Below are 21,586 nucleotides of genomic sequence, written 5' to 3'. Positions count from 1 at the left end.
GGGAAGCCCCAGCGAACTATACATGCCAGCGTGCATGCCAGATGAAATGTAGGTGAAATTTACAGTTGTACGTTAAGAAAAAAAATTATTCTTGATTTTCAGTTCTGAAAAACAGCCTACCTCTAACTTCTATCTAGTTTCCTTTTATTAAAAAAAAAAAAAAAAAAAGCACCATAGCGTTGGAGAAGGCTACTACATGTAAAACCTGCATACTTCTTAGCTGTTGTCTGTTGTCTGTGGGTCTTCTGTTTGGACTCCCAGGGTGGCCCACTCCTGCGCCTCCATTTACGGTGCACGCAGCTGCTTAGGTGCCAGTGTTCCCAAGCGGCACCGGCAGTTTTTAAAATCCACCGAAACTACAGAGAGACAGAGAGGCCCGTTTGCAGGGAGAAAAGTTTCCCGAGGTAGCAGCAGGAACCCATAGGCTTGGGAGGACTGCACGGGCGTGCTTGCTCTACATAGTACTTTTTCACACTTCATTCTTTTTCTGGCGAATAATTTTACTAAGGAGGAAGGAAGATTGGGCTCTCCCTCTGCAAACAGATGTCCCCGGCAGAAGCGGACGCGGAGCCAAATGCCCCAGTTCTCCCCCAGGCCCTAGCCGGGGCTGGGTGTGTGAGTGCTGTCCACCGTGTTCACTTGTGAATGCAAGCAACGGATGGCAAAACACACAGGGAGTCCAAAGCACTGCCCCATCCGCCGGCTTCTCTCTCTTCCTTTTCTCCCCGCACTCACAAAAACGACCTCCTTTTAATTCCCTCACTTTTCGCTTGTTTCCTTTCTCAAAAACCATGTCATAATTTTTTACAATGAATCTGACACATTAATATATTGACATCAAATGCTCAGCGGCCCGACTTCTGCCCAGCAGATAAATCTGCTCTCTAGACATCATTTCCTCACTGTCTCCGAGCCATCGCCACCTGGGCCCCCTCTCCAAGCAGGCCGCCCCGTCGGGAAATACTCTATTTATTACCCAGAGCGGCGTGCGAACGCTCGGAGCTTTCCTCCCGTCTACCTTTGCCCTAGTCGTTTTTATTTAGTAACATCAATTCTAGATACTTCTTAAACTGGCCCTCCCCTTGCCAAACCACAAACCGGAGCGCAACAGCAGTGAGCACAGGGCGGCCGGTGGCCACCCTCCCCAGCACAGCACGCAGCTGTCCCGGGAGCTACGTTCCCAGCAGCACCTGGTCTACGCGACCGAAGTTGTCGATGGCACATTGGAGGGTTGTGTAGGACAGGACACGGGGAGCTTTCCCTGTGTTGCCGTGGTTTCTGTGTAAGCCACCTTGCTGCCTGGCTGGAGAGACAGAAGAAACCTAGGCCCAGTGGCAAATTTTAAAAAGTCTGATTGCCACAGAGTCGGGAGTCGGTCTCTCTCTCTCTCTCCCTCTCTTTCTCTCCTCTTTTTTTTTTTTTTTTTGGCCTGCCTATAGTTAAAAACTAACCAAGCTAGGATGGGAGACTAAATGCATGAGTGACAGCCTTCAGCGGCCTGATGGCCTCACCAGTTAAACGTACAACCCAGCTCTTGGGCCACAGCCATCAGATAACCCCCAGCGAAAGGCTACACTTACCTGGCTAGGACTGCTGGTTTGCAAAGCTCACCCTGTGACCCACTTGCTTCTGAATTTTTAATAATATTCCCCCCTTTTTCTTCCTAAGCAATGTCTTAGCTATTTCGATTTTTCATTTGGGGGGTGGGGGGGTGGTTCTGTTCCTTTTTTTTTAAAAAAAAAAAAAGGCTTTATCTGCATGGAGAGGCTGTGCTTGTCACCACTTCTGATTATTTCTCTGATGCTGAATGGACAATTTACAGCCGGTGCCATCCTTCCTGTTTGGAGGAAAATAAGAGAAACTCTGGTTTCTGTTCACCGTGAGCTCAGCCTACATCTCTGAGATGCCCCAGGACCAGGATGGGGCGTACGGCAGCTGTAAGGGAGGTGGCAGGGAGGTGGCCCAGGGCCCAGCCACCTGAACCAAGATTTGTTTGTTTTTGCATTTGTTTAAAAACAGATCAAGAGCTTTAACCCACCTTCGCATAACACTGCTTTTCTCGATTTTGATATAAATCTTCAAAATGCAGACATCAAACAGCGCCAGAAAAGGGGTCTGCTCTCCAGGCTGTGCTCCGCCCCAGCTCCTGAACAAACCCAGCTCTGTCTGGCATTTTTTCTTGAGCGGGGGTAGCGGACAGGGTGAGAGAATTTCAGTCTCCCGGGCTGTCTCATGATTGTTGGGGCATAAAGAAGTACAGTCCTGCCACAAATTGGGGCATCTTTGCCCTTTCGAGGGGAACAAAACAAAACAAACAAATCAAATGGCTCTGTGTTGCATAAAGGCATCCATACCGCCAGGGCTCCCTCTGCCTGTACTGTCTGTAGGAGGTGAGAAATGAGGGAAACAGAGGGAGAAAGGGAGAGAGGGAGAGAGGGATAGAGGGAGAGAGGGAGAGGGGGAGAGGGGGAGGGGGAGAGGGAGAGAGGGAGAGAGGGAGAGAGGGAGAGAGGGATAGAGGGATAGGGGGAGAGGGAGAGAGGGAGAGAGGGAGAGAGGGAGAGAGGGATAGAGGGATAGAGGGAGAGGGAGAGAGAGAGAGGGAGAGAGGGAGAGAGGGATAGAGGGAGAGGGAGAGAGAGAGAGGGAGAGAGGGAGAGAGGGACTTGGAAAGACGACGAGACCCAGCAACAACCCCCTTTACCAATGTGAATCCTGCTTGGTCAGTGGCCAGAGTGAGTCAGGTGCAAGTAAGGTTGGTTCTGCAATCCCTTTCCTTAAAAATCCTCCTTGAGATGGCTTAGGGACCGAATCCAAGTGGAAGGCATGAAAGCCTTCATTTGGGGGCATTTATAAATAAATATCCCAACCTGCAGTTGCACGGTGTTGACATGTTGCACTAGGCAGATGTGCCAATGTTTGTACGGTCACCGCCATAGGTTTTGGACATGCTGGTGGATTTTAATTGTTTACACTTGGAAGCCCTTTGAGTGTTTTCCAGAAATATGCCCGATAGAACAAGGCTGAGAGAGAAAGAGCACATGGAAATCGGTTCTTTACAGGAATCTGCATGAGAGTTGGACAGTTTTAAGAAAGTCACAAAACACATTTTTCCACAGGGAGGCTCGGACTGGAATGCGTGTTTCCTTGCTCGCATCACAGCCCGGCTCCCAGCACCTCGCCCCTCGCCCCTCGTCCAACACGTTCTCTTGGCCCTCCCTTTTGTTAACTAACCGTCTTCCCTATAATGAGGACTGCGATTGTGAAACCACGGCCCTCCCTTCTGCACGGATTCTTCTTGGATCTTTCCTTAGGATCCAGAAGGGGCGTTAATTCGAGAAGGATGTGTGCTGAGGTTCACAGAAAAGAGGCAGGAGAGAGGGAGGCATTCTTGGTGTCCGGTCCTCAGGCCTCCCCCTCCCCACCCCGGCCCACCACTCACCCCCAGCCTAGCCCTGGGCCGGAGCTGCAAAGCAGGGGTTGGAGCTCTGGGTTTCCCTAATCAAAGTGTCCTCATTACCAACCTTGCCTGTTGCCAGGCTCAGAGATTCCAAAGAAGGCTTTTCCCCGTGGTTGGTTCTTTGGGTTGGGGAACAGGCACAAGCCAAGGGCGCTGAGATGGGAGGAGACATTGGCACTCGGGTGGGGGCAGTGAAAACCGCTCTTTTAAAGAAGCACTAGCAAGGCTGTTTGCAAAGAGAGCCCTGGCCAGCGCCATCAGGCCAGTGGTGCACGGGCCCCTTTTTGCAGTCAATATTTGCTCTGGTTCTGCACTGCCTTGTCCACCTTGGGAGGCCAGCGGAAGTGGGTGCCTGAGCGCCTCCAGGACATTCTCCAGCAAGAATGTGGGCCAGAGGATCCCAGGACAACTGGCAAAGCTCATCTAGGCCCAGAAGCAGTGGAGAGGAAGGGGCTGGTGTGCGGGAGCCAACCGAGGCCAACCTTGGCCATGACCCTCAATCACCAGGGGTCAGCTGCAGGTCATTTTCAAGGTCCCCACCTCCCCCACTGCAAAGGCCCTGTTTGCAGAGTGAGCGACAGGCAGAGGCCTGTCACAGAGGCACAGATTTCAAAAGCAGTAGTGAAGTTCTGCACTCCAGGGTTTGGGCCCCTGATCACACCTCCTGTCTCCTCCGGTGCTCTCCCTGCTGATCACCTGGGCCACTGGGGAGCCTCAGAGGGCACTGCCCTGGGGCCCAGAAGCAGTCGCTCAAGATGAGGTGTGGGACCCAGTGAGTCACCCAGCCCCAGTTTAAGTGGAGATGGAAGCTGGGATGGGGAGAAGGGCTGGGGGCAGGGCGGGGGGAGGGGGTGGTTCCTGAGCGTTGGAAGGCTGATCGGAGTTTCTTGGTCTCCAAGCCTGGGGCCGCCGGGTTTGCGCCCTCTCCCGGTTTGCGTAGGCTCCCCTCCCATAGCCCTTTTCTGCACCTATTCTGCGGAGTACAGGCGCCCTGAGTTGAGCTTCGCTGGCCGGGACTTGGTAGCTGGAACCGGTGCGCAGCTCACGCTCGGGGGTCCCCCAAGAGCTTGCAGCAGGTGCGCTCCAAGTGGGGCCGCGCCGACTGGAGCCCGGAGGGTCCCGGAGGTCCCTCAGAGCCCGCTCTCAGCTTTAGGCCCGCCGCCGGAGCCTAGGGCAGCTGGTGCTTTCCTGGATGCCCGCTACTCAGACCCCAAAACGCGGCCGGCGCCCGGGGGCGCTGACGACAACCACGCTCGGCGCTCCCCGAGCCCCGCGCCCACTCAGGCGCCCTGGCTTCGGCTGGGGGCTCGGGTTTGTGCTGGAATTTAGTGGAGGTGTTCCGGAAGAAGTGCGGGGCGGGGTTGGGGGGCGGAGCGGAGCGGGGCTCCGGAGTTATCAAAACTCCCCGCAGAATGGGCTCACAGAGGGACGAAGCGGGGGCCGCCCTTCCGTGGACCCCCAACCCACCCGCGAGCGTCCCAGTCTTCCCAGAGTAAGGTCATCCGCGGCTCCAGCTCATTTCATTTTTGCTCTATTAATTTTCCGGCCCATTTTTCTAATTTTTAAAAAATCTTTCCTGCCTTGGTTAGAGACAGAAAAAAGAGCAAAGAAGGAATTCCAGATGGCAAGCTGCAAAGCCTCGCTCGGTTCGCTCTGGGTTTCCCAGCGCACAGTCGGAAGCACCTTGCACACCAAAGGCGGCTCAAGCACTTGATCAGGATTCTCCCGCAGGGCCGGGGTGCGGGTCTGGCTTTGCTTGAGTTCCCGAGCGGTGCACGCGGCTCCGGAAGGAGCCCGGGCGCTCAGGAACTGACTGAAGGCAGCAGACGTTAAAAAGGCGAATTCCAGGAATGGTCCCTTCTGGAGCCTTCAGTGTGGGGGAACAGTTCTGCGAGGAAGGAAAATGAATCTCGGCTGTTCTCTTTCCCTTTGTCTTAGGGGAGGATTTATTAGGGTGCAGATAAATGTGTTGAGACTAAGAAGTGACACGAGTATATAGGACATTTTTACTGTCAGATTTGCAAAAATCAGTTGTGATGGAAAAGGGCTCTGGAAACCTGGAGTAGTTACGCTAAGATTAAATCTACTACAAGATGTTGTTTCTGTCTTTCCATTTCCAGACAATGAGTTGGACATAGTCTTTCATTTGCCTTCTGTCATTTTATTTTCTCATTTTTATTTTATTTTATTTTGGTGAAGCCCTTTGAAGCAACACATTGCAGGGTGGGAAAGCTGCTAAAGACAAAAATGCAGTTTCTGCTTTACGAAATAAAAATGATCCCAGGCACACAGATGACCAGACGCCTGCCTGGCCTACAGAATGTGTCTTAGAATGATCCTCCCAACTCAGAGACAGGCAACTCCCTTTGCCAGACTTCCTGTGACCTGGGCCGTGTGGAGACAGGCTTGCAGGGCGCACTGTCCACACTCGCTCGCTGCGCTGCGCGGGTCCTGAGCCCTTCTTCCATCCTCCTCAGAAATGTGCTTCAGTGGTCAGCTGAGCAGACCCAGGCCCTCACTGCCCTCACCACACCTCCCACCCTCCCACCATGACCGGCCATTCAGGTGTGCAAACATCCCTCTTCAACAACCCTTTGAACGTAAATGCGGGGTTACCAGGCGGGTTCCCCAGGCAGCCAGAGCAGGGGTCATCTTGAGGAAAATGACCCCAATGAGCTAGGAAGGACGCGTGCTTTATGAGATTCCAGGCCAGGTGCCAAATATTGCATTTAATGAGGCCTGATTCTTTTTCTCCAAAAATAATGTAGACTCTCAATGATATGGTTAGGAAGGCAGAAGGGGCATTTTGCAAAGCCTCCATCCAAATATTGCTTTGTAATATTTTTCTAAAATTGAAAAATGCCTCACAAGTATATGATCTCACGTTAATACTCCTTCCCGAAGCTTGACATATGTTCGCAAACACCCCAAAGGAATTGCAAAAATATTCTCTCCACAGTCTCTTAAGCTTTTAAACTTGATTCACTTGCATTTCTAAAAGAATCTGTTGTTTCTAGCCGTTTTTAAAAAAAATCATCTTATATGAGAACCTTTTTTATTTTTATTTTGTAGCAATTTACCATCTGAACTTTAAAAATAGAGAATAACTTTTTTACTGATATACCTGCAGGTCTTATCATTTCTGTTTCTTTCTTGTTTCTTTTGTATTCTTTTTTTTTTTCCTGGCATAAAAATAATTTATAATGTGTACTAGGACACGAAGAAGGGTAGTTTGTCCCTTTGTATTTCCAAAGCATTTGCACTATGAAAGGTGAATGAAGATATATAATGTATGGGGGCAGCTTTGACAACTACAAAGTACTCGTTGGTTTGTCCCAGTATTTGGGGCATAGTCTTACTATTTAGAGAAAGGGCATTGCAAGAAATAGAGAGTTACATTGAATGAAAATTGAAGTAAAGCAAGATTTTATGTTTAGTTACAGCAGGTGTGTGAGTATAGCCTATTTGTTCATACCAATTGTGTAACGTAAGCCAGAAAGAAGTGTTAGGGATTAAAGAAAAGGAACTGAATATTCATGTTGGGAAAAAATTAGATTGATTTCCTAGTTTATTGCAGTCATTGTACACAGACTTGCTGTAGCCGTGTTGAATTTTCTAAATTAGATTTTAAATATATTTTGACAGTCTGAACTTGCATAGTGTGACTAACTATAGGAAGAAATGACAAATCCGCTTTGTTATTAAACTGCTGTCTAGAAAATATTGGGCTCTGTACAGTAAATGATAATTATTTTGCCACTTACATTAGTACAGCTAATAGCAGGAAGGGTTTTTTGAACCACAGAAAGCTAACTACTTTGAATTACTCTGCTTTGTTATTCACTGTGAAGCAAAAAGTCTTTTTTAATTTTTAAAAAAAGCAACCTCATTTCCATGTCATCGTTCTAAGCACAGCCTGCTGCTAAGTTAGGGAAGAAGTTAATAAAGTGGTGCTATCTAAATGGCTGAGTTTGTTAAGAGGACATTTGCAGTTAGGGTCACCGTGCTGGCAGAGCACGCCAGAGCAAGGGGCCGGGGGGGGGAAGATGGCAGAGAATGTGTCCCAGCAACTTCACTGCCTGTGAAAGCCGACGTGAGAGGCCCGTTAGAAATGATTCGGATCCTCCCCGATCTTAACCAGGAATCGCTTGGTTCCCTCTGAACTGAGGACAGCGTCAAAGCTGAGCCAGGCTGCCGGCTTGGGGGGGTGCGTGGCTGGCTCAGCCTCTCACGGTGGGGCACAGTGGAAGCAAGCGGGATTCACCCACCCTGTTTCAGCCCCCTTTGGCCCTTTCCATAGCTAGTCAGCCTGCCTTTAGCATACTGTACGCGAAACGTTCTTCATGGTTATTAATTACCCTTTGTTTATTTTAATATATTTATTAAATCAGGTACCCAAGGGAATCCTCTACATCAGTGATGTGAAAAATCCAGTTGCCTGAAGTCCAAGAGGTACATCTTGATTTTTGATCTGCATGTGTTTGTTTTAATTAGTTTTCCATGAAGGGGAAGTGAGCAGCAAGGAATGCTAAGGCTTAGGTGTGAGCACTTGCTGGTTTTGGAGTCTGAGCATTTGGGTCTTGCGTGTGACGTGAATGGTGACACGAGGTGCTGCAGAGAGGGGACACAACATGTGTGTGGGAACAGCATGCGTGTAGTGTCTGTGTTTATGTCGTTGTGCAGATGTGGCATATGGAGTAACTAAGCTTGTTTGAGTAGAGCTCATGTATTCAGACAAGAGTCTACTGACGCTCAAACAACCATCCCTGCCTCCTGGGTGACTCTTGCCACCAGCATCCACTGGCCTTGGTCACCTGGACCTTGTCAACATTCCCAGTTGACAGCCACTTAGAATTCAGTCCATACTCACATGTGGAAAACTTAGTAGACATTCAAAGCACAGATATTGCCTTCTCTGTGCCCAAATGTGACTACAGACCTACTCTCTACTCCCATTGTACACAGAAGGCCAGGGGAGGAGATGGATGGAGTTAGCAATCTGATTTTCATCTACTAAGAAAATGAAATTGAACTACTTAAATGGGCTTTCAATGCCTAGTAGCCCAGTGTGAATTTAATTGTGAGCCCTCTTCGCTTGAAGAGCTAGACCAATATTCTTCCATCAGTAATTATTTTGAGTCATAGTTTTAGATATTCTTATTACCTCTTATTGGTTAATGGAACAAAGTAGTTTTTTTTAATTCAAAGTTTGCTTGCTGAGAAATTTGCATGAAATACAATTTTGGGTTTCTAGAGAAACTGAAAGGGGCAAACGTCACACTGTCAAATTGCTACTCTTTGCAGAAGAGGCATTTTAAGTATGCAGTGGATTGAGAGCACTGGGGACAAAAATCACATTTTCCTCACTGTTCAAAAAAAGTAGCTGATTACTTACCCCTACACGCTGCTGTGGTGAGAGCCTTTCATTGAATAACTGGATTGTGAATATTTAATATGACTCCTTTGCTAGCCTTATTCAAAATTAACATTTGCTTTAATAGTTCCCATGCGTTAAGTTGAACCCAGTGTACACCTTTATGGTTGACGTGTGTGTCCACGTGTGTGCATGTAGCGCCAGTACTTCCTTCCTCTCTTGTCCCTGTCTTTATAATCGCAACATGAAAGCCACCTGTTAAATTTGATGCTCGAGGCCCCGCAGCAAGATTTGTGACATTGAAACTGCACGTTTTGAGCACAGAGCTTCCAAACTTTAAAGGCAAGTTTCCTACTCCTCCTGATGTTCCCTCTTCCCCCACCTCCCGGCTATATTTCATATAAGGTTACTGGGGGGAGAGAAATCAAATTTCAGCTGTAAACATGATTGACAGCTGAGAGTAAGGAAGAGAAAGGTGTTGGTCAGTTGGGGAATTTGGTGAGGGGGACAGTTCCTTGACGTCTCTCTGACATTAGCTGTCATAAACTGGTGTATGAAAAGCTCAGTCCTTGGTACTCTTGAGAGAGTTACTTAGTTTATTTTCAGAAGTCACTTTGGCTAAAGAATTTCAGTAGTGGAAGCCAAAAATGGTGAACCACTAGCTTTTCTGCTCTCTTGCTAATTTCAACCATGTACAACTTCGTGGCTTATTTTTGGCAATTTTCTAGGCTGGGGTATGAAAATTAAATCATAAGCCATTTGGGGAGCCATTTAATTACTTTCATTTATTCTCAGAATCACAGTCTATGTGAATCACATACTATGGTTCTTGGGTATATTACAAAATATTCATCCCAAGTGGTAGCTCACAAAGATTAAATTCAGCGTCCCTTGCTCCCAACTAACATTTTCCATTAGCGCATGTTACAGCTCCACGTATGCAAATCAGGTGAAATGCATGGGTTTTTAAGGCTGTGTTTTCTCAAGAAAGATCTTCCCGTGTGAAGATCAGCGTCCACCACGTCCACCCTGCGTGTCCGTCTTTCACCCAATCTGACTGTGTGATGTCAATTGTTCCGTGATAGCACAATTGACCGAGGAGTGACCATTGCCATGGAAACACGTCACGGTGCTGCTTGACCCTCCCATGAAGGGTGGCTTTTGAGTGAGCCTCGGAGGCTGGAGTCGGCACAAGGAGATAACCAGAACTCGTGGTTTGCATCAAGGTGGAAAGTAGGCCTTCCTAACACGTTCTTGCAGTGTAAGCCCTGACACACAGACTCAGAGGGTGGTGACCCCTCAGCCTGCCCACATCTACGCTCGGCCCATTTCAGATACTCTAGACCTTGGCTAAGACCCATCCGGATGCAACCAAGCCTTACAGAGCTGGCTTGGGGCGGGGCAGTTGGGACACATACAGAGGGGAGAGGCCCGTTTGTAGCTCCTTGTCACACACCGGAACCTCTGATGGAATTTGCATAAACAGTACTTCCTGGTTTTAAGGACCTGTCATTTTTTCTCTGATGTTACAATTGGCAAAGTACACTTATTTTCCCCTGACTGTACCAATGCTGATTCAAGAAGTCTACAGGTGCAAAAAAGACTTTTATTTTATGAACTGGGGTGAACAAAACAAAAACAGTAAAAGGACTCAGAAATCTTGTTTCTGTTTTGCATACCTGTCCTCCCCTGATGCCCCAAATCACCCAGAAACCAAAAGCAAACCTACTTTCCCCTGGCCCAAAGTCAGTGCGGCTGCCTTGGCACAGGTGTGTAGTTGTGTGGTTCAGCTGTAAATGTAAAACACCGTAACCTGGTTTCCCTCGCGCAGGTCATCCAAATACTTTAACAGCACTGGGGAGCTTGGGATTCTCGTGCAGAGAACAGGTGAAACCAACACCACGCGTTGCAATTTGTTGCCGCCTCTACCTGCACAGCCTAAGTGGCTAGTCGTGACCCTGTCTTCACTGCAGGCGCCTCAATCCTCAGACTGTAGCACAAGTCCCATCCCCTCGATGCCAAGCAAGAGAATGCTGTGTTGCTTGCAGACTTGGAGCCGGGGGCCAGCAGGCTCTCACTTCCAGGAGTCTGTCTCAAGCAAACTGCGTCAGTCTATCTTTTGGCACTGAGAAAATTAGGGTAAGCACGTCCCTGTAAAGTGTTTGCTTCTTCGGACTCACTCTAATTGTTTGTTGTTGCTGTTGGGAGCTTATTTGGGTTATGTTCCTCCCTAACTACCGTGACAACCCTTTCTGGAGGGGCGGGCTACTGTTTGTTTTTCCGTGGACGCTGGCCGAACGGATTTAATCCCTTAATTAGAACAGCAGCCAGTGCAGAGAAAGGCGCCTAATGATGCCACAGGAACACGGATGATCTTCGGTCAACACCGGGGTCCCGCTGGAGGGGCTGACTTACAGAAAGAAACTTTGTGCATTGGGGGGGAGGCGGAAGGAATTTCTGCAGAGGCGCAGCATCGTGACTTAAAGTGAAACGCTGCTTCGTTAAGAGCTGTCGTCCTGAAAGGCACTCGCAGTCCCCCACCAGCGTCTCAGATTGACTGCCGCCCTTCCAGATGCCAGGGTTCAAGCTCCCTTCACCTGTCTCTTGCTGAGTCTTCCGTTTTCTCCATCCAAAAAGGACTGTCAAGTTGATGCTTTGCGTCTGTGCTTTGCCTGGCGTCTATTGAAATTATCAGCAATACATGAGCTAAACACCTGGATCGAGGGGTTTGGTTGGTGGGTTTGTGTTCCGTCTCCATTTTGCAGGATTTGGAAAATGCTAGCACGGGTGGGGAAGCCAGTCGGAAACGCATTCTTTACAGCGTCCACAGGAAAGACTCGTGTAGTAAGCATCTCGGCTCTTACACCCTTCTGGAAGGGGACTAACATCAGGTCGGGGAGGGGAGGGCCGAGTTTCGGGGGCTCATTGGGAAAATCCAGCGGGCCATGGGATACACAGATACAGGGCAGCCAAGGTGGCACTGTGCAGGGACCTCGGGTGCAAGGTACTGGGAGCTAGTAACACCTGCTTAACAGTCCAGGGCCACCTCCTACAGCTTAACCCGCCGGGAATGAGGACCACAGGTGAGGGGCGGTTGGTTGGTGGGAGTCCATTCTCTCCCATCTCCCCTCAAGCAGTTTCACCTAATAATGTGGGTATTCCATGCAGCTGGTGACCAGTCCCGTTTAGTGACTTCAGTCTCTGAAAAGCACAGCAAGTTCCTTTGCTGGCAGTAGGCAGTGGAGGTGAGAATTGAACTGATCTAAAACGCTCCGAGAAATGGACCCTCTGGTCGCTCCTCCTTTAAATCCCGTTCTACAAACTTTCTTTTCCTCCCTGGCTCCTGCCTGCTGGCAGCCGCACAGCTGGGTTAGGGTTTGTAATTATTTAAAGGGATTCTGTGGCTGGGGTTGACTCCTCCTCCATGAAGTTAATCAAAATAGAGACCTTTCCCTGCTGATGGTAGTTAATTAAAGGGCTCCAGTACATATAGCTGTGGTGCGTCTCCGGCTTGTTTATATTACAGAATGAGATGCATTCCTGATATATAGGGAACGGAGGAGAAAGTTAACCGGGCTGAACGTCTTGAGAGAACAGAATTGTGTGTTTGCTCCCTTTACTTCTTTTCCTTCTCTTGTTTTAATGGAGCCAATGGAATCCTCTCTAAACATCGCACGTTGCACGCGGTGGCTTTATCAGTGGTTGGAGGCAGGTGCTGCGTTAGCAGGCAGCAGAGTCCCGGGGACGGATTGCGTGGTGCTGTCCTGCTCTCGGCAGTGGGCAGTGAGGTAGCCCAGGGAGATCAGCAATCCCACTACTCGCACTGACTTGGTTGACCCAAGGTAAGAGCTGCGTCCTCTTCCTTTGCTCTGGTGGGTAGCGCAGACCTGAAGTTCTGTCTCCCCCGTGCTCGGCGGTGGTTTATTTGCTACTCATTTTGCCCAGACGTCTTCCTTCTTCTCTTCTGCTTCGAGTCCCCAGAACCGGTTCTCGCCAATGCTCAGTGGAATGAAAGTGTGAACCATGTGGCCCAGCACAAGACCTGTGCGTTCTGAGGCCTGAGCTTGGATGGGCCCTGGCAGGGAGGGAGAGCGAGCAGGCTTATGATGAGGCCAGGATTTTCAGGAGTTCGGCTGCCCAGGTCCGAGAGCTCCCAGCTCCTTTCTTGAGAAGCCTCCTGGAATCTCTCAGTACATCTGGAGTCCCCGGCATCTCTCTCGCTTGCTCACGGCCTTTCCTTGTGCTTTACGCTCTGCTAACCCAGAACTTACGTGAGTGCCGCCCTGAGTCGGGCCCCTGCTTAGTCGGCAGCAGGAAAGTCGTTGGTCGAAGCGTGATGTATGCTGAACCCAGAAGGCTCCGTGGGCAGTTGGGGGAACCTGGTCGTGCAGAATGTAGCATCTGTTTGCTCTGATCTTCGATTGCTTCTTATCGTTTCGGTGAGAGCCTTGTCTAAGGGCTAAAAGGGCTATGGTCAATAGGTAGCACACAAACCATGCTGTCAGCCATCCCCACAGACCTGTGCACAGGACAGCCAGCTCCCAAATAGGGCTGGTGGGATTGGAATTGGAGAGTTTGGACTCTGGCCTTGGAAGAAAAGTACAGGGTTCAACTTGGTCCCAGCCTGAGCGTGGGAGGTTTTACAGAGGCGGGGTGAAATGTCACCCTGTTCTAGAGAGGGCAAAAAATAAGGAAGGATTTGTTTTTGTTTTTTTGCCTCCTGTTGTATGTGAGCTGGCTGATACTCGTAATGACAAACTTGCCAGTGCTGTTACTGAGATAGTGCTATTTTCCAAGGCATTGGGCGGGGAGGCCAGGTGGGATAGGGGGCTGCTTCGGAGCTTCCGCCTGTCATCACTCGGCACTTCATGGCCACAGCCACATCCAGTGCTCCCCTCCCCCACCCCCTGCTCAGCCTCTTTGCCATCCACAGGAAGAAGGCACCTCCCCGTGTTTGCCGCGGTTACCCTGGGAGATTTTCACTTTGGGAGAGATGAGATTCTAGCTTGCGATTTCATTGTAAATTCATCAGGACAGAGCTGCAGAGTTATTGAGGCTGCGCTTATTCTGATAATGCATCTTTTTACTATTTCTTTAAAATTTAATTGGGCAGGGGCCGCCGTGTGGTTTTGACTCCACGCTTAGTTTTTTCTCTTTGCCTCCTTTTGTTGCTATTGCAAGCTGCAGCGAAAGTGACTTGTAATTTATAATCAAAGTTTGGTATCGTTAAACTAAACTGTAAAAACCGACTTTGGGGTTTTGCTCATAAAATAAATATTGGAAAAAATATTGCAACGAGGCTTGTACAGTGGGAGCGGCGCCAGTACATATATATGGGTGTGTATGAATATATATGTATGTGTTTTGTTTCACAGACTGTTAGAGCTGATCCTGAAACGCATCTTCCAAAGCTGTGACTTTTTCAAAAACATTCAAGTAGGAGGATTCACTGAAGAGGGTGTGAACGCGTTCTCCTTAATGCACCTCTAATTTGTGATTTAAACTCCATTCATAATTCACATTACCTTTTCCCCCTACTATTTTATGTTTGCGCTAACGAGTTAGAGTGTGTGTGCTAGACTTCTCTGTCTGTGAGCTATGGTGCTCCTTAGCTCGCAAGACTTTTTTTTTTTCTCTCCCCCTAACAAGGAAGCTCATTTAGAAAGAAATGTTTATGTGAAGTGCTTGTCAGCTGGCATTTTTACTGGTTTGCTAACCCAAAGGTAAAATATAAAACCATGTCTTTTCCTCACTGGCTTGTTGTCACTAGAAGGGTCCTTCCCTTGTTAGCTTGATAAATAATTTTACTAGGGGGACTCTGCTGTATTTTTATGCTTGCTGTCTGTTTTCTGCTTGCCGCAAATAAATTTCTGTACTCAGAGGGCACTAAAACTCCAAACACATGGCTTTTTCCCATTTTGCTGCTGGTCTCCTGAAGTAGTTATTCCATCTAGAGTTTTTTAATTAATTTTTAAAGGGTGAAATGTGTGATTAATATCGAACAAAAATGACTCCTCTGTTTAGGGAGAACATTGGGTCTGAACCTGGAGGGACATCATCGTGAAAGGCTGCATACGTCAGACCCTGTGTAATATTTGTCAAACTGAAGACAGGTGTTATTTATGGGGCGAGTCCTGAACTTTTCTCATTATACACGTGCATGTCTGTCTTCCCAACTTTAAATATTAAGCTGTTAATATGAGAAATGAATAGGGCTGTGGAATTCTATCTAGAAACAAGGCACTGCACAATAAAATCTTTACATTTGAAAAATGATACACCGTGTGCAAGTGGAGACGAAATCGATCGTAGGTATCGGTATAAACACAGCGCCCACCCGAGTCTTGTGCATTCAGTCTTGGGATTTGTTAATTCTGAGGAGAACTTGCTGTGACTCTCTGGGGCGCAGTCAGGCCCTGGTATAACTCCAAACACACCCCAAAACAGTCCCGTAAAATAAAGTGCAAGTCAATACATCCTATAAAGACCAGTCATAAGAACACAGCACATGATGGGCGTACGATAAAACAGTTCATGAAGGAATGAAATTTCCAAACATTGGTGAAACCTGTGATCATTTAAAAACGATGCCCGATGACCCCTGTCATTAAAATACAATTTTTTTCCAAATACAATTTTTTTCCTGTTTACTACTTGTCTTGTGCTCCTCAGCTGGGTTGTTTGGCTCAGTTGTTGCAAAGTTCACCAAGAGGAAAAGGACAGTGCGGCAGCAGGGGGTCTGTGAAGTGTTCTCAAATGTGCCTGGAGATTTACGATCAAGATTTAGAAGACTTATTTTCTTGGAGTTTGCACTGTACTATTTAATCACCAAATTTTACTACAGGTAGACGGTTTTATTTTCTCTAATACTGCCATTGTAGAGACCATTACGAGAACCACTTTTTTAGTTATTCAGCATTTCTTCTGGTTACTCGGGGACTACACCAGTTTGTGAGGTGTTAGAGAAGATACCTGTGGTTTGGACCAGCTGGACACTCCACCCAGCCCTGCCCTTCGGAGGTCGCCCGAAGCCTGCTGGGCTATGGAGATGAGACAGCGTGGATTGGGCATCTCATGGGAGCCAGGACCTGTGCCGCCTTTGACCTCACAACTAGAGGGACAGGTATTAAGATTTACTGATTTGAAAATCGGAGTTACACAGAGAGGAGAGGCTGGAAGAGAGAGGTCTTTCATCTGCTGGTTCACTCCCCAATTGGCCACAATGACTGGAGCTGCGTTGATCCAAAGCCAGGAGCTACTTCCAGGTCTCCGATGTGGGTGCAGGGGCCCAAGGACTTGGGCCATCTTCTGCTTTCCCAGGCCATATCAGAGAGCTGGATTGGAAGAGGAGTAGCCGGGTCTCGAACCGCTGCCCATATGGGATGCTGGCACTGCAAACAGTGGCTTTACCTGCTATGACACAGCGCTGGCCCTGAGGGGCCAGATATTTTAAACTCTTTTTTTTTTTTTTTTTTTTTTGGACAGAGTGGATAGTGAGAGAGGGAGACAGAGAGAAAGGTCTTCCTTTTTGCCGTTGGTTCACCCTCCAATGGCCGCTGCGGCCGGCGCTTCTCGCTGATCCGAAGCCAGGAGCCAGGTGCTTTTTCCTGGTCTCCCATGCAGGTGCAGGGCCCAAGGACTTGGGCCATCCTCCACTGCCTTCCCAGGCCATAGCAGAGAGCTGGCCTGGAAGAGGGGCAACCGGGATAGAATCCGGTGCCCCAACCAGGACTAGAACCCAGTGTGCTGGCGCCGCAAGGTGGAGGATTAGCCTGTTAAGCCACAGCGCCGGCCTTAAGCTCTTTTGTAGAGATGAAGAGACTGAGGCACAGAAAAATCCAGATACCATTTGACCCTCCCAGTAGCCACACAGACGTTTCTGAACAAACTCCAGTCTGTCCCCTCGAGCCGCTGAGTCTTTAACCTCTGCCTGTGTGGCATGAGCCCAGCTGTGCTCTCCTTCCTGGGTAACTTGTCCTGAGTGAGAGCCAGAGGGAAAGACATAGAATGTGATTAGTAGTGGCAAGACCAGGGCCCTGGCTTCTTGTGGTCTTGACCCTAAGAACGCCCTCCAGTTTTACAAAAACAAATGATTTTGTGGTTTGATTTTGGTAGGTAATGGAGCAGCCTTTTCCTCCTCAAAGACTGTCATTTCAAGAGCATTTTAAAAGTAACAGATGACACATTTTCCTAATACCCCGTCATGTGTAAAGTGTCAGGTGCACAACCGGCACTCAGGAAATTGTTGGATGGTGAAGATAAATCAGCCTTAAATCACTCCAATGAAAGCCCCATTTAATAAAAAGTTGTCAGCAAAACCTACGGCACTAGAAAGAACACAGGGGGCTACCACGTCTGTACGACAGGGCCAGTCTCTCTGAGGCCTGTCTGAGGATTGATTCTACAGTGTATGTTAGGCACCTGGGTTAAATATGATAATGTGTGTAAAGCACCAGCCCCAGGTAAACGCTGCTCCACGCTTACCCTCGGACAGTACCATTGTATACACATCCCACCATGACACCTTGCAAGCCGGGTGTGAGAGCAATTTTGCCATTATGTTATTGGTCTTTCCCCTTTCCATCTCTGTTTTCCAATAATAGAATAGTAGTTTATAGCTATTATCTGCCCTCCTCTGGAAAAAAAAAACACTTGAAAAAAATTGTTTAGAGGATTTTTAAGGAGATTATGGATTGGCTTAAATTAAACATTTAATTTTGCTATCACCTATCCCAGAGCCTTTATATGCTAATATGTAAATATTACATACCTATCAAACCAACATAGATGGTACAGAATACCTTCCTGAACATGTGGTCTCTGGGGCTTTGGTCTTGGTTTTTTAAAAAGATTTATTTACTTGAAAGGCAGTTACAGAGAGGCAGAGAGAGGGAGAGAGAGAGGGAGGGAGAGGAAGGTCTTCCATCTACTGATTCACTCCCCACTTGGCCCCAGTGACTGGAGCCCCGAAGCCAGGAGCTTATTCCAGGTCTCCCACGTGAGTGCAGCAGCCCAAGGACTTGTGCCATCTTCTGCTGCTTTCCCAGGCCACAGCAGAGAGTTGGATCGGAAATGGAGCAGCTGGGACTTGAACTGGCACCCACATGGGATGCTGGCATTGCAGGCAGCAGATTTACCCACTATGCCACGGCACCGGCTCCTCTCTCTGTTTTAGAGTCTGTAGGATTCCCACCTTCTCCCTTGGGTCCCGCACTAAATAAAGCCTTTTATTTTCAGTGCCTAGCAGAATTTGGTTGGAGACTCTACTCTCACCAGAGATAGCTTATTGGCTCATGTTGATTGGGCAGGAATCTGTCATCGAATCAGCAACGACCAGGGTGGATCCTGGTGGCCAGCTGGTTTTCTGGGAGTAAACAATGCTCAACTCCGCGTAGGGGAGAGGGAAATTGGTACCTGAGACCCATCGTCACCCCTTGTGGAGACATAGACAGGAGGCGGCTGGAGTATAAACAGGCCTCTGAACCTAGAGCTAGGTGGTCAGTCTTGGGTGCACCTGGGGAAGTTGAAGCAACCTTGATGTGCTGTCCCAGAGCAATTAAACCAGAAATAAACTCCAAGGACCAGCAGGGCTCAGGCATCAGCATTAAAACAATAATAATGATCCCCAGTGGTTGTGATGTACAACCAAGATAGAGAATTCCAACTAGAAGCATCCTGGGGACACAGCTGTCCACAGCAACCCAAGAGGGGATGGAGCCACGGGGGAATTTTCCACCCTTTATTGGCATCTTACACTCAGCACATTTGAGGGCCAGTTTAGAACTGAGACGAACAATTGCTTTGTGTTTTCCCTGCCTGCTTTGGCCTTCCCAGTCCTCCATTAACATCGGCTCTGTTCTTGGCCCAGCAGGCTGAGGCAGTCAGATAAAGTACCCAGGGCCAGCGGTTTGGAGCTGGAGACCATACACCTCCATTTCACATCTGATTTGGCCACTATGCAGCCATGCGACCCTGACTGTGTGGCTGGGCCTCACTCTTCTCTTCTGGGAAATGGGTCACTGTGTGGTGTACCCTGTCAGCTAATTGATCAGTTCATTAAAGAGCTAGCATATGAACCAAGGGAGATGATGTGGGCTGGAGCTAGTAGAATGGCTAACTTTAAGAATGCGATAGCATTTTTAGAAATCCTGCGGAGGGAAGAGACTAATGTATTTAGTTATTTCATTACAAGGATAGATGCGTTCCTGAATTATTCGCCCGGACTCTTGCATATACAAATGAGATATTTATATTATTTGTCTTCATTATCACCAAGCCCTTATTTCATGTGTGATTGCGGCAATCACAGAAACAGGGCTGAGGGAACGCGGCACTGGCCAGATGAACCAAGACGCTTGATCACACGCTGTCAGATACATCGATTCTCCACTAACGCACAGCATTAAGCCACACAGAAACGGGCCTGCGATGAAGACAGTCCTCACTCCGCATTGTAAGACAATTACGTTTTAAATTTCTCCTCTCTTCTTGGCGCACGGAGTTCACGCCTCATTTATTTTTGTGTCCACCATAGCCCTGTATCTGTGAGTAGACACTGTAGCTCTGTCTGAGATCCTTCCCAGAAAGTGGCTGGGTACACCGAATAAGCAATTAGGTGTGCAAGCAGGCCACCCAGCAGTTGCTCAGAGCCCAGTAAAAGTTGGGGGAAATGACAAAGGTGACATCTTTGCCATCTGTCACAATTAGAAGTTGTTCTTGTCTTCCAGCATTTGGAAAGACCCCTACCCTGACATTGCGTTGTCACTTCTTGGACAGCTTACTAAATGTACCCTGCCCCAGAGCGAATTCTCAAAGTTCCCCTCTGGAGACATTTACTGGGAAATATGTCCTTTTACTCTGACTGGTTTGCATCCAAGTCATTATGCTTAATTATTTTAAGATTTAATTCCACAGACACTGTGTACTATACTAGAAAATGGATTTGGTGTCGCCAGTGCAGAAGCAAATAGGGCACAGTTCTTGATATGAAGGTTTAGGATTGATGCAGACAGACGGTTAAAGAAAAATGCTGGTCCTATTTGAGCATCACTTTCCAGAAGATACAGGGTTGGGGGGTTGGTGAGGTGAACAGGTGCGGGTAGGCGTTTTGTAAGTAAAATGCGCAAACACCAAAGTTACAGAAGTATCAAAAGTAAGCTGGGTGTTTTTAAAACTTGGTCTAGGAGACATTTTCCTTGGCTTGATATAAACTCAAATGGCATGAAGCAAAGATTGATCAGTTTGACTATCCAGGCATTTTATTTTTAAGGTTCATCTTATTTATGTAAAGGTAGCGTTAGAGAGGAGAGAGGAGAGCGAGCGAGGGCGCGCGCGCTTCCATTTGCTGGTTCACTCTGGATGGGGCCACACCAGCCCAGGCTGGTCTAGGGGGAATCCAGGGGCCAGAGCTCCATCCAGGTCTCCCTTGTGGGAAGCAGGAGCCGGAGCAGCTGGGTTATCTTCCCCTGCTTTTCCAGGTGCATTAGCAGAGAGCAGGATCGGTAGTGGAACAGCTGGGACTTGAACCAGTACCCTTATGGAATGCTGGCATTGCAGGCGGCAGCTCAACCCACTGGCACCACATCGTCCCCTATCTGATGTGCAGCAAAGCACTAGAAGTAGCGTCAGTAAATAAACAACAAAGTAGGGGGAAATTTCACCCCACGAGACAGTCAGAGTCATATAAAGAGCTCTTCTAAGTCTGTAAGTCCATAAGGAGATAAATGAACTGATAAGAAAACATAAAGGGATGGACAATTTTTAGAAAACAATAGTAAATGCAAATGACTGATAAATTGTGAAACAATGTTCAATCTCATACATGACCAAAATAGTGATGATAAGAACAGTGTTCCCTTTTGGCTAAGATGTGGGATGCTGGGCAGGTGGTATCACACACCTTTGTGAGCGTGTAACTTGGGCAACCTCTTGGCTGCTGTTGACGTCAGCCAGCACAGAGCAGTCACGGACAAGACATTCTTCAGTGCACCTTCTGTGTTGGGGATTTTAATTCAGTGCAGCACTAGGGATGGCGCTGGAACAGGCAGCGGGTTGGGGAGCAGACTGCCTGCTGTCTGCACAGAGCTGGGTGAATGGTGGTCAGTGCAAGGGGAAATATGCCAAGGCCAAGGGAGGCCTGGGGTGCCGGAAGCTACAAAACCCAAGAAGCGGAGCAAAGCGAGGTGGCCCTCGCTCTCGCATGTTACACCGTCCCCTCAGCCCAAGTCACCTCTGCGCAGAATTCAGTTCTCGAGGGGGAAAGCATCCAGGTAGCCCCCGTCTTGGTCACCCGAATGTGCAGTGCTCTCTCTACCAGACAAAAAAACGCTTCCGTGCGTTAATTGAACGAGGGCCGGTATTGTCCCTGGAGCCGTGGCAGCTCTTGCAGTCCTGTATCATCTGCATTGTCGCAGCCCGAGGAATCGGGGGCAGGAAGAGGAGGGGGCACTTTTCAAAGAACTACATGGGGATCGGGTCACGTGTCTGCCATTAACATCAATCGCAGGCGCGGGGCGAAAGTGCCCCGCGCGGTCCTGCTCACACCTCTTTGAAAAATGGCCCCTCTGGTGTCGCTACCAGACTCCCCTCCACTCGTACACGATTCAGGGCCTTTGAAGTCGGTTGTGGAAATTTCAGTGCTTTCTTTGACTCCGGCAAATTGCTCCAAAATGCTACAAATGTAAAAAAGACTAAGAAAGCTTCAACAGCGGCTCAGAGGTGGAATCCCCTTAAGCCATTGACAGAAAGAGGTG

The 21,586-nt window shown here is 48.4% G+C and overlaps 1 protein-coding gene across 2 annotated transcripts in view; it reads left to right on the top strand.

Moving 5' to 3' along the window:
- The window catches only part of MAF (MAF bZIP transcription factor), a 335,480-nt gene that overhangs the window by 5,718 nt on the left and 308,176 nt on the right, over window positions 1-21,586 (top strand). The window contains exons 2-3 of one of the 2 annotated variants that reach the window (XM_062175787.1): window positions 7,852-7,912; window positions 9,920-15,072. In XM_062175787.1, the coding sequence (XP_062031771.1) occupies window positions 7,852-7,885 (34 nt within the window). In that variant the 3' untranslated portion in view covers window positions 7,886-7,912; window positions 9,920-15,072. Of the gene's footprint in view, window positions 1-7,851; window positions 7,913-9,919; window positions 15,073-21,586 lie in introns of those variants that run through there. The other variant, XM_062175788.1, reaches the window with a different exon arrangement.

Source organism: Lepus europaeus, chromosome 19, assembly GCF_033115175.1.
Source record: "Lepus europaeus isolate LE1 chromosome 19, mLepTim1.pri, whole genome shotgun sequence".
Taxonomy (NCBI): Eukaryota; Metazoa; Chordata; class Mammalia; order Lagomorpha; family Leporidae; genus Lepus; species Lepus europaeus.
Note: the sequence above shows the minus strand (reverse complement) of the source record. Positions and strands in the feature narration are given on the sequence as shown.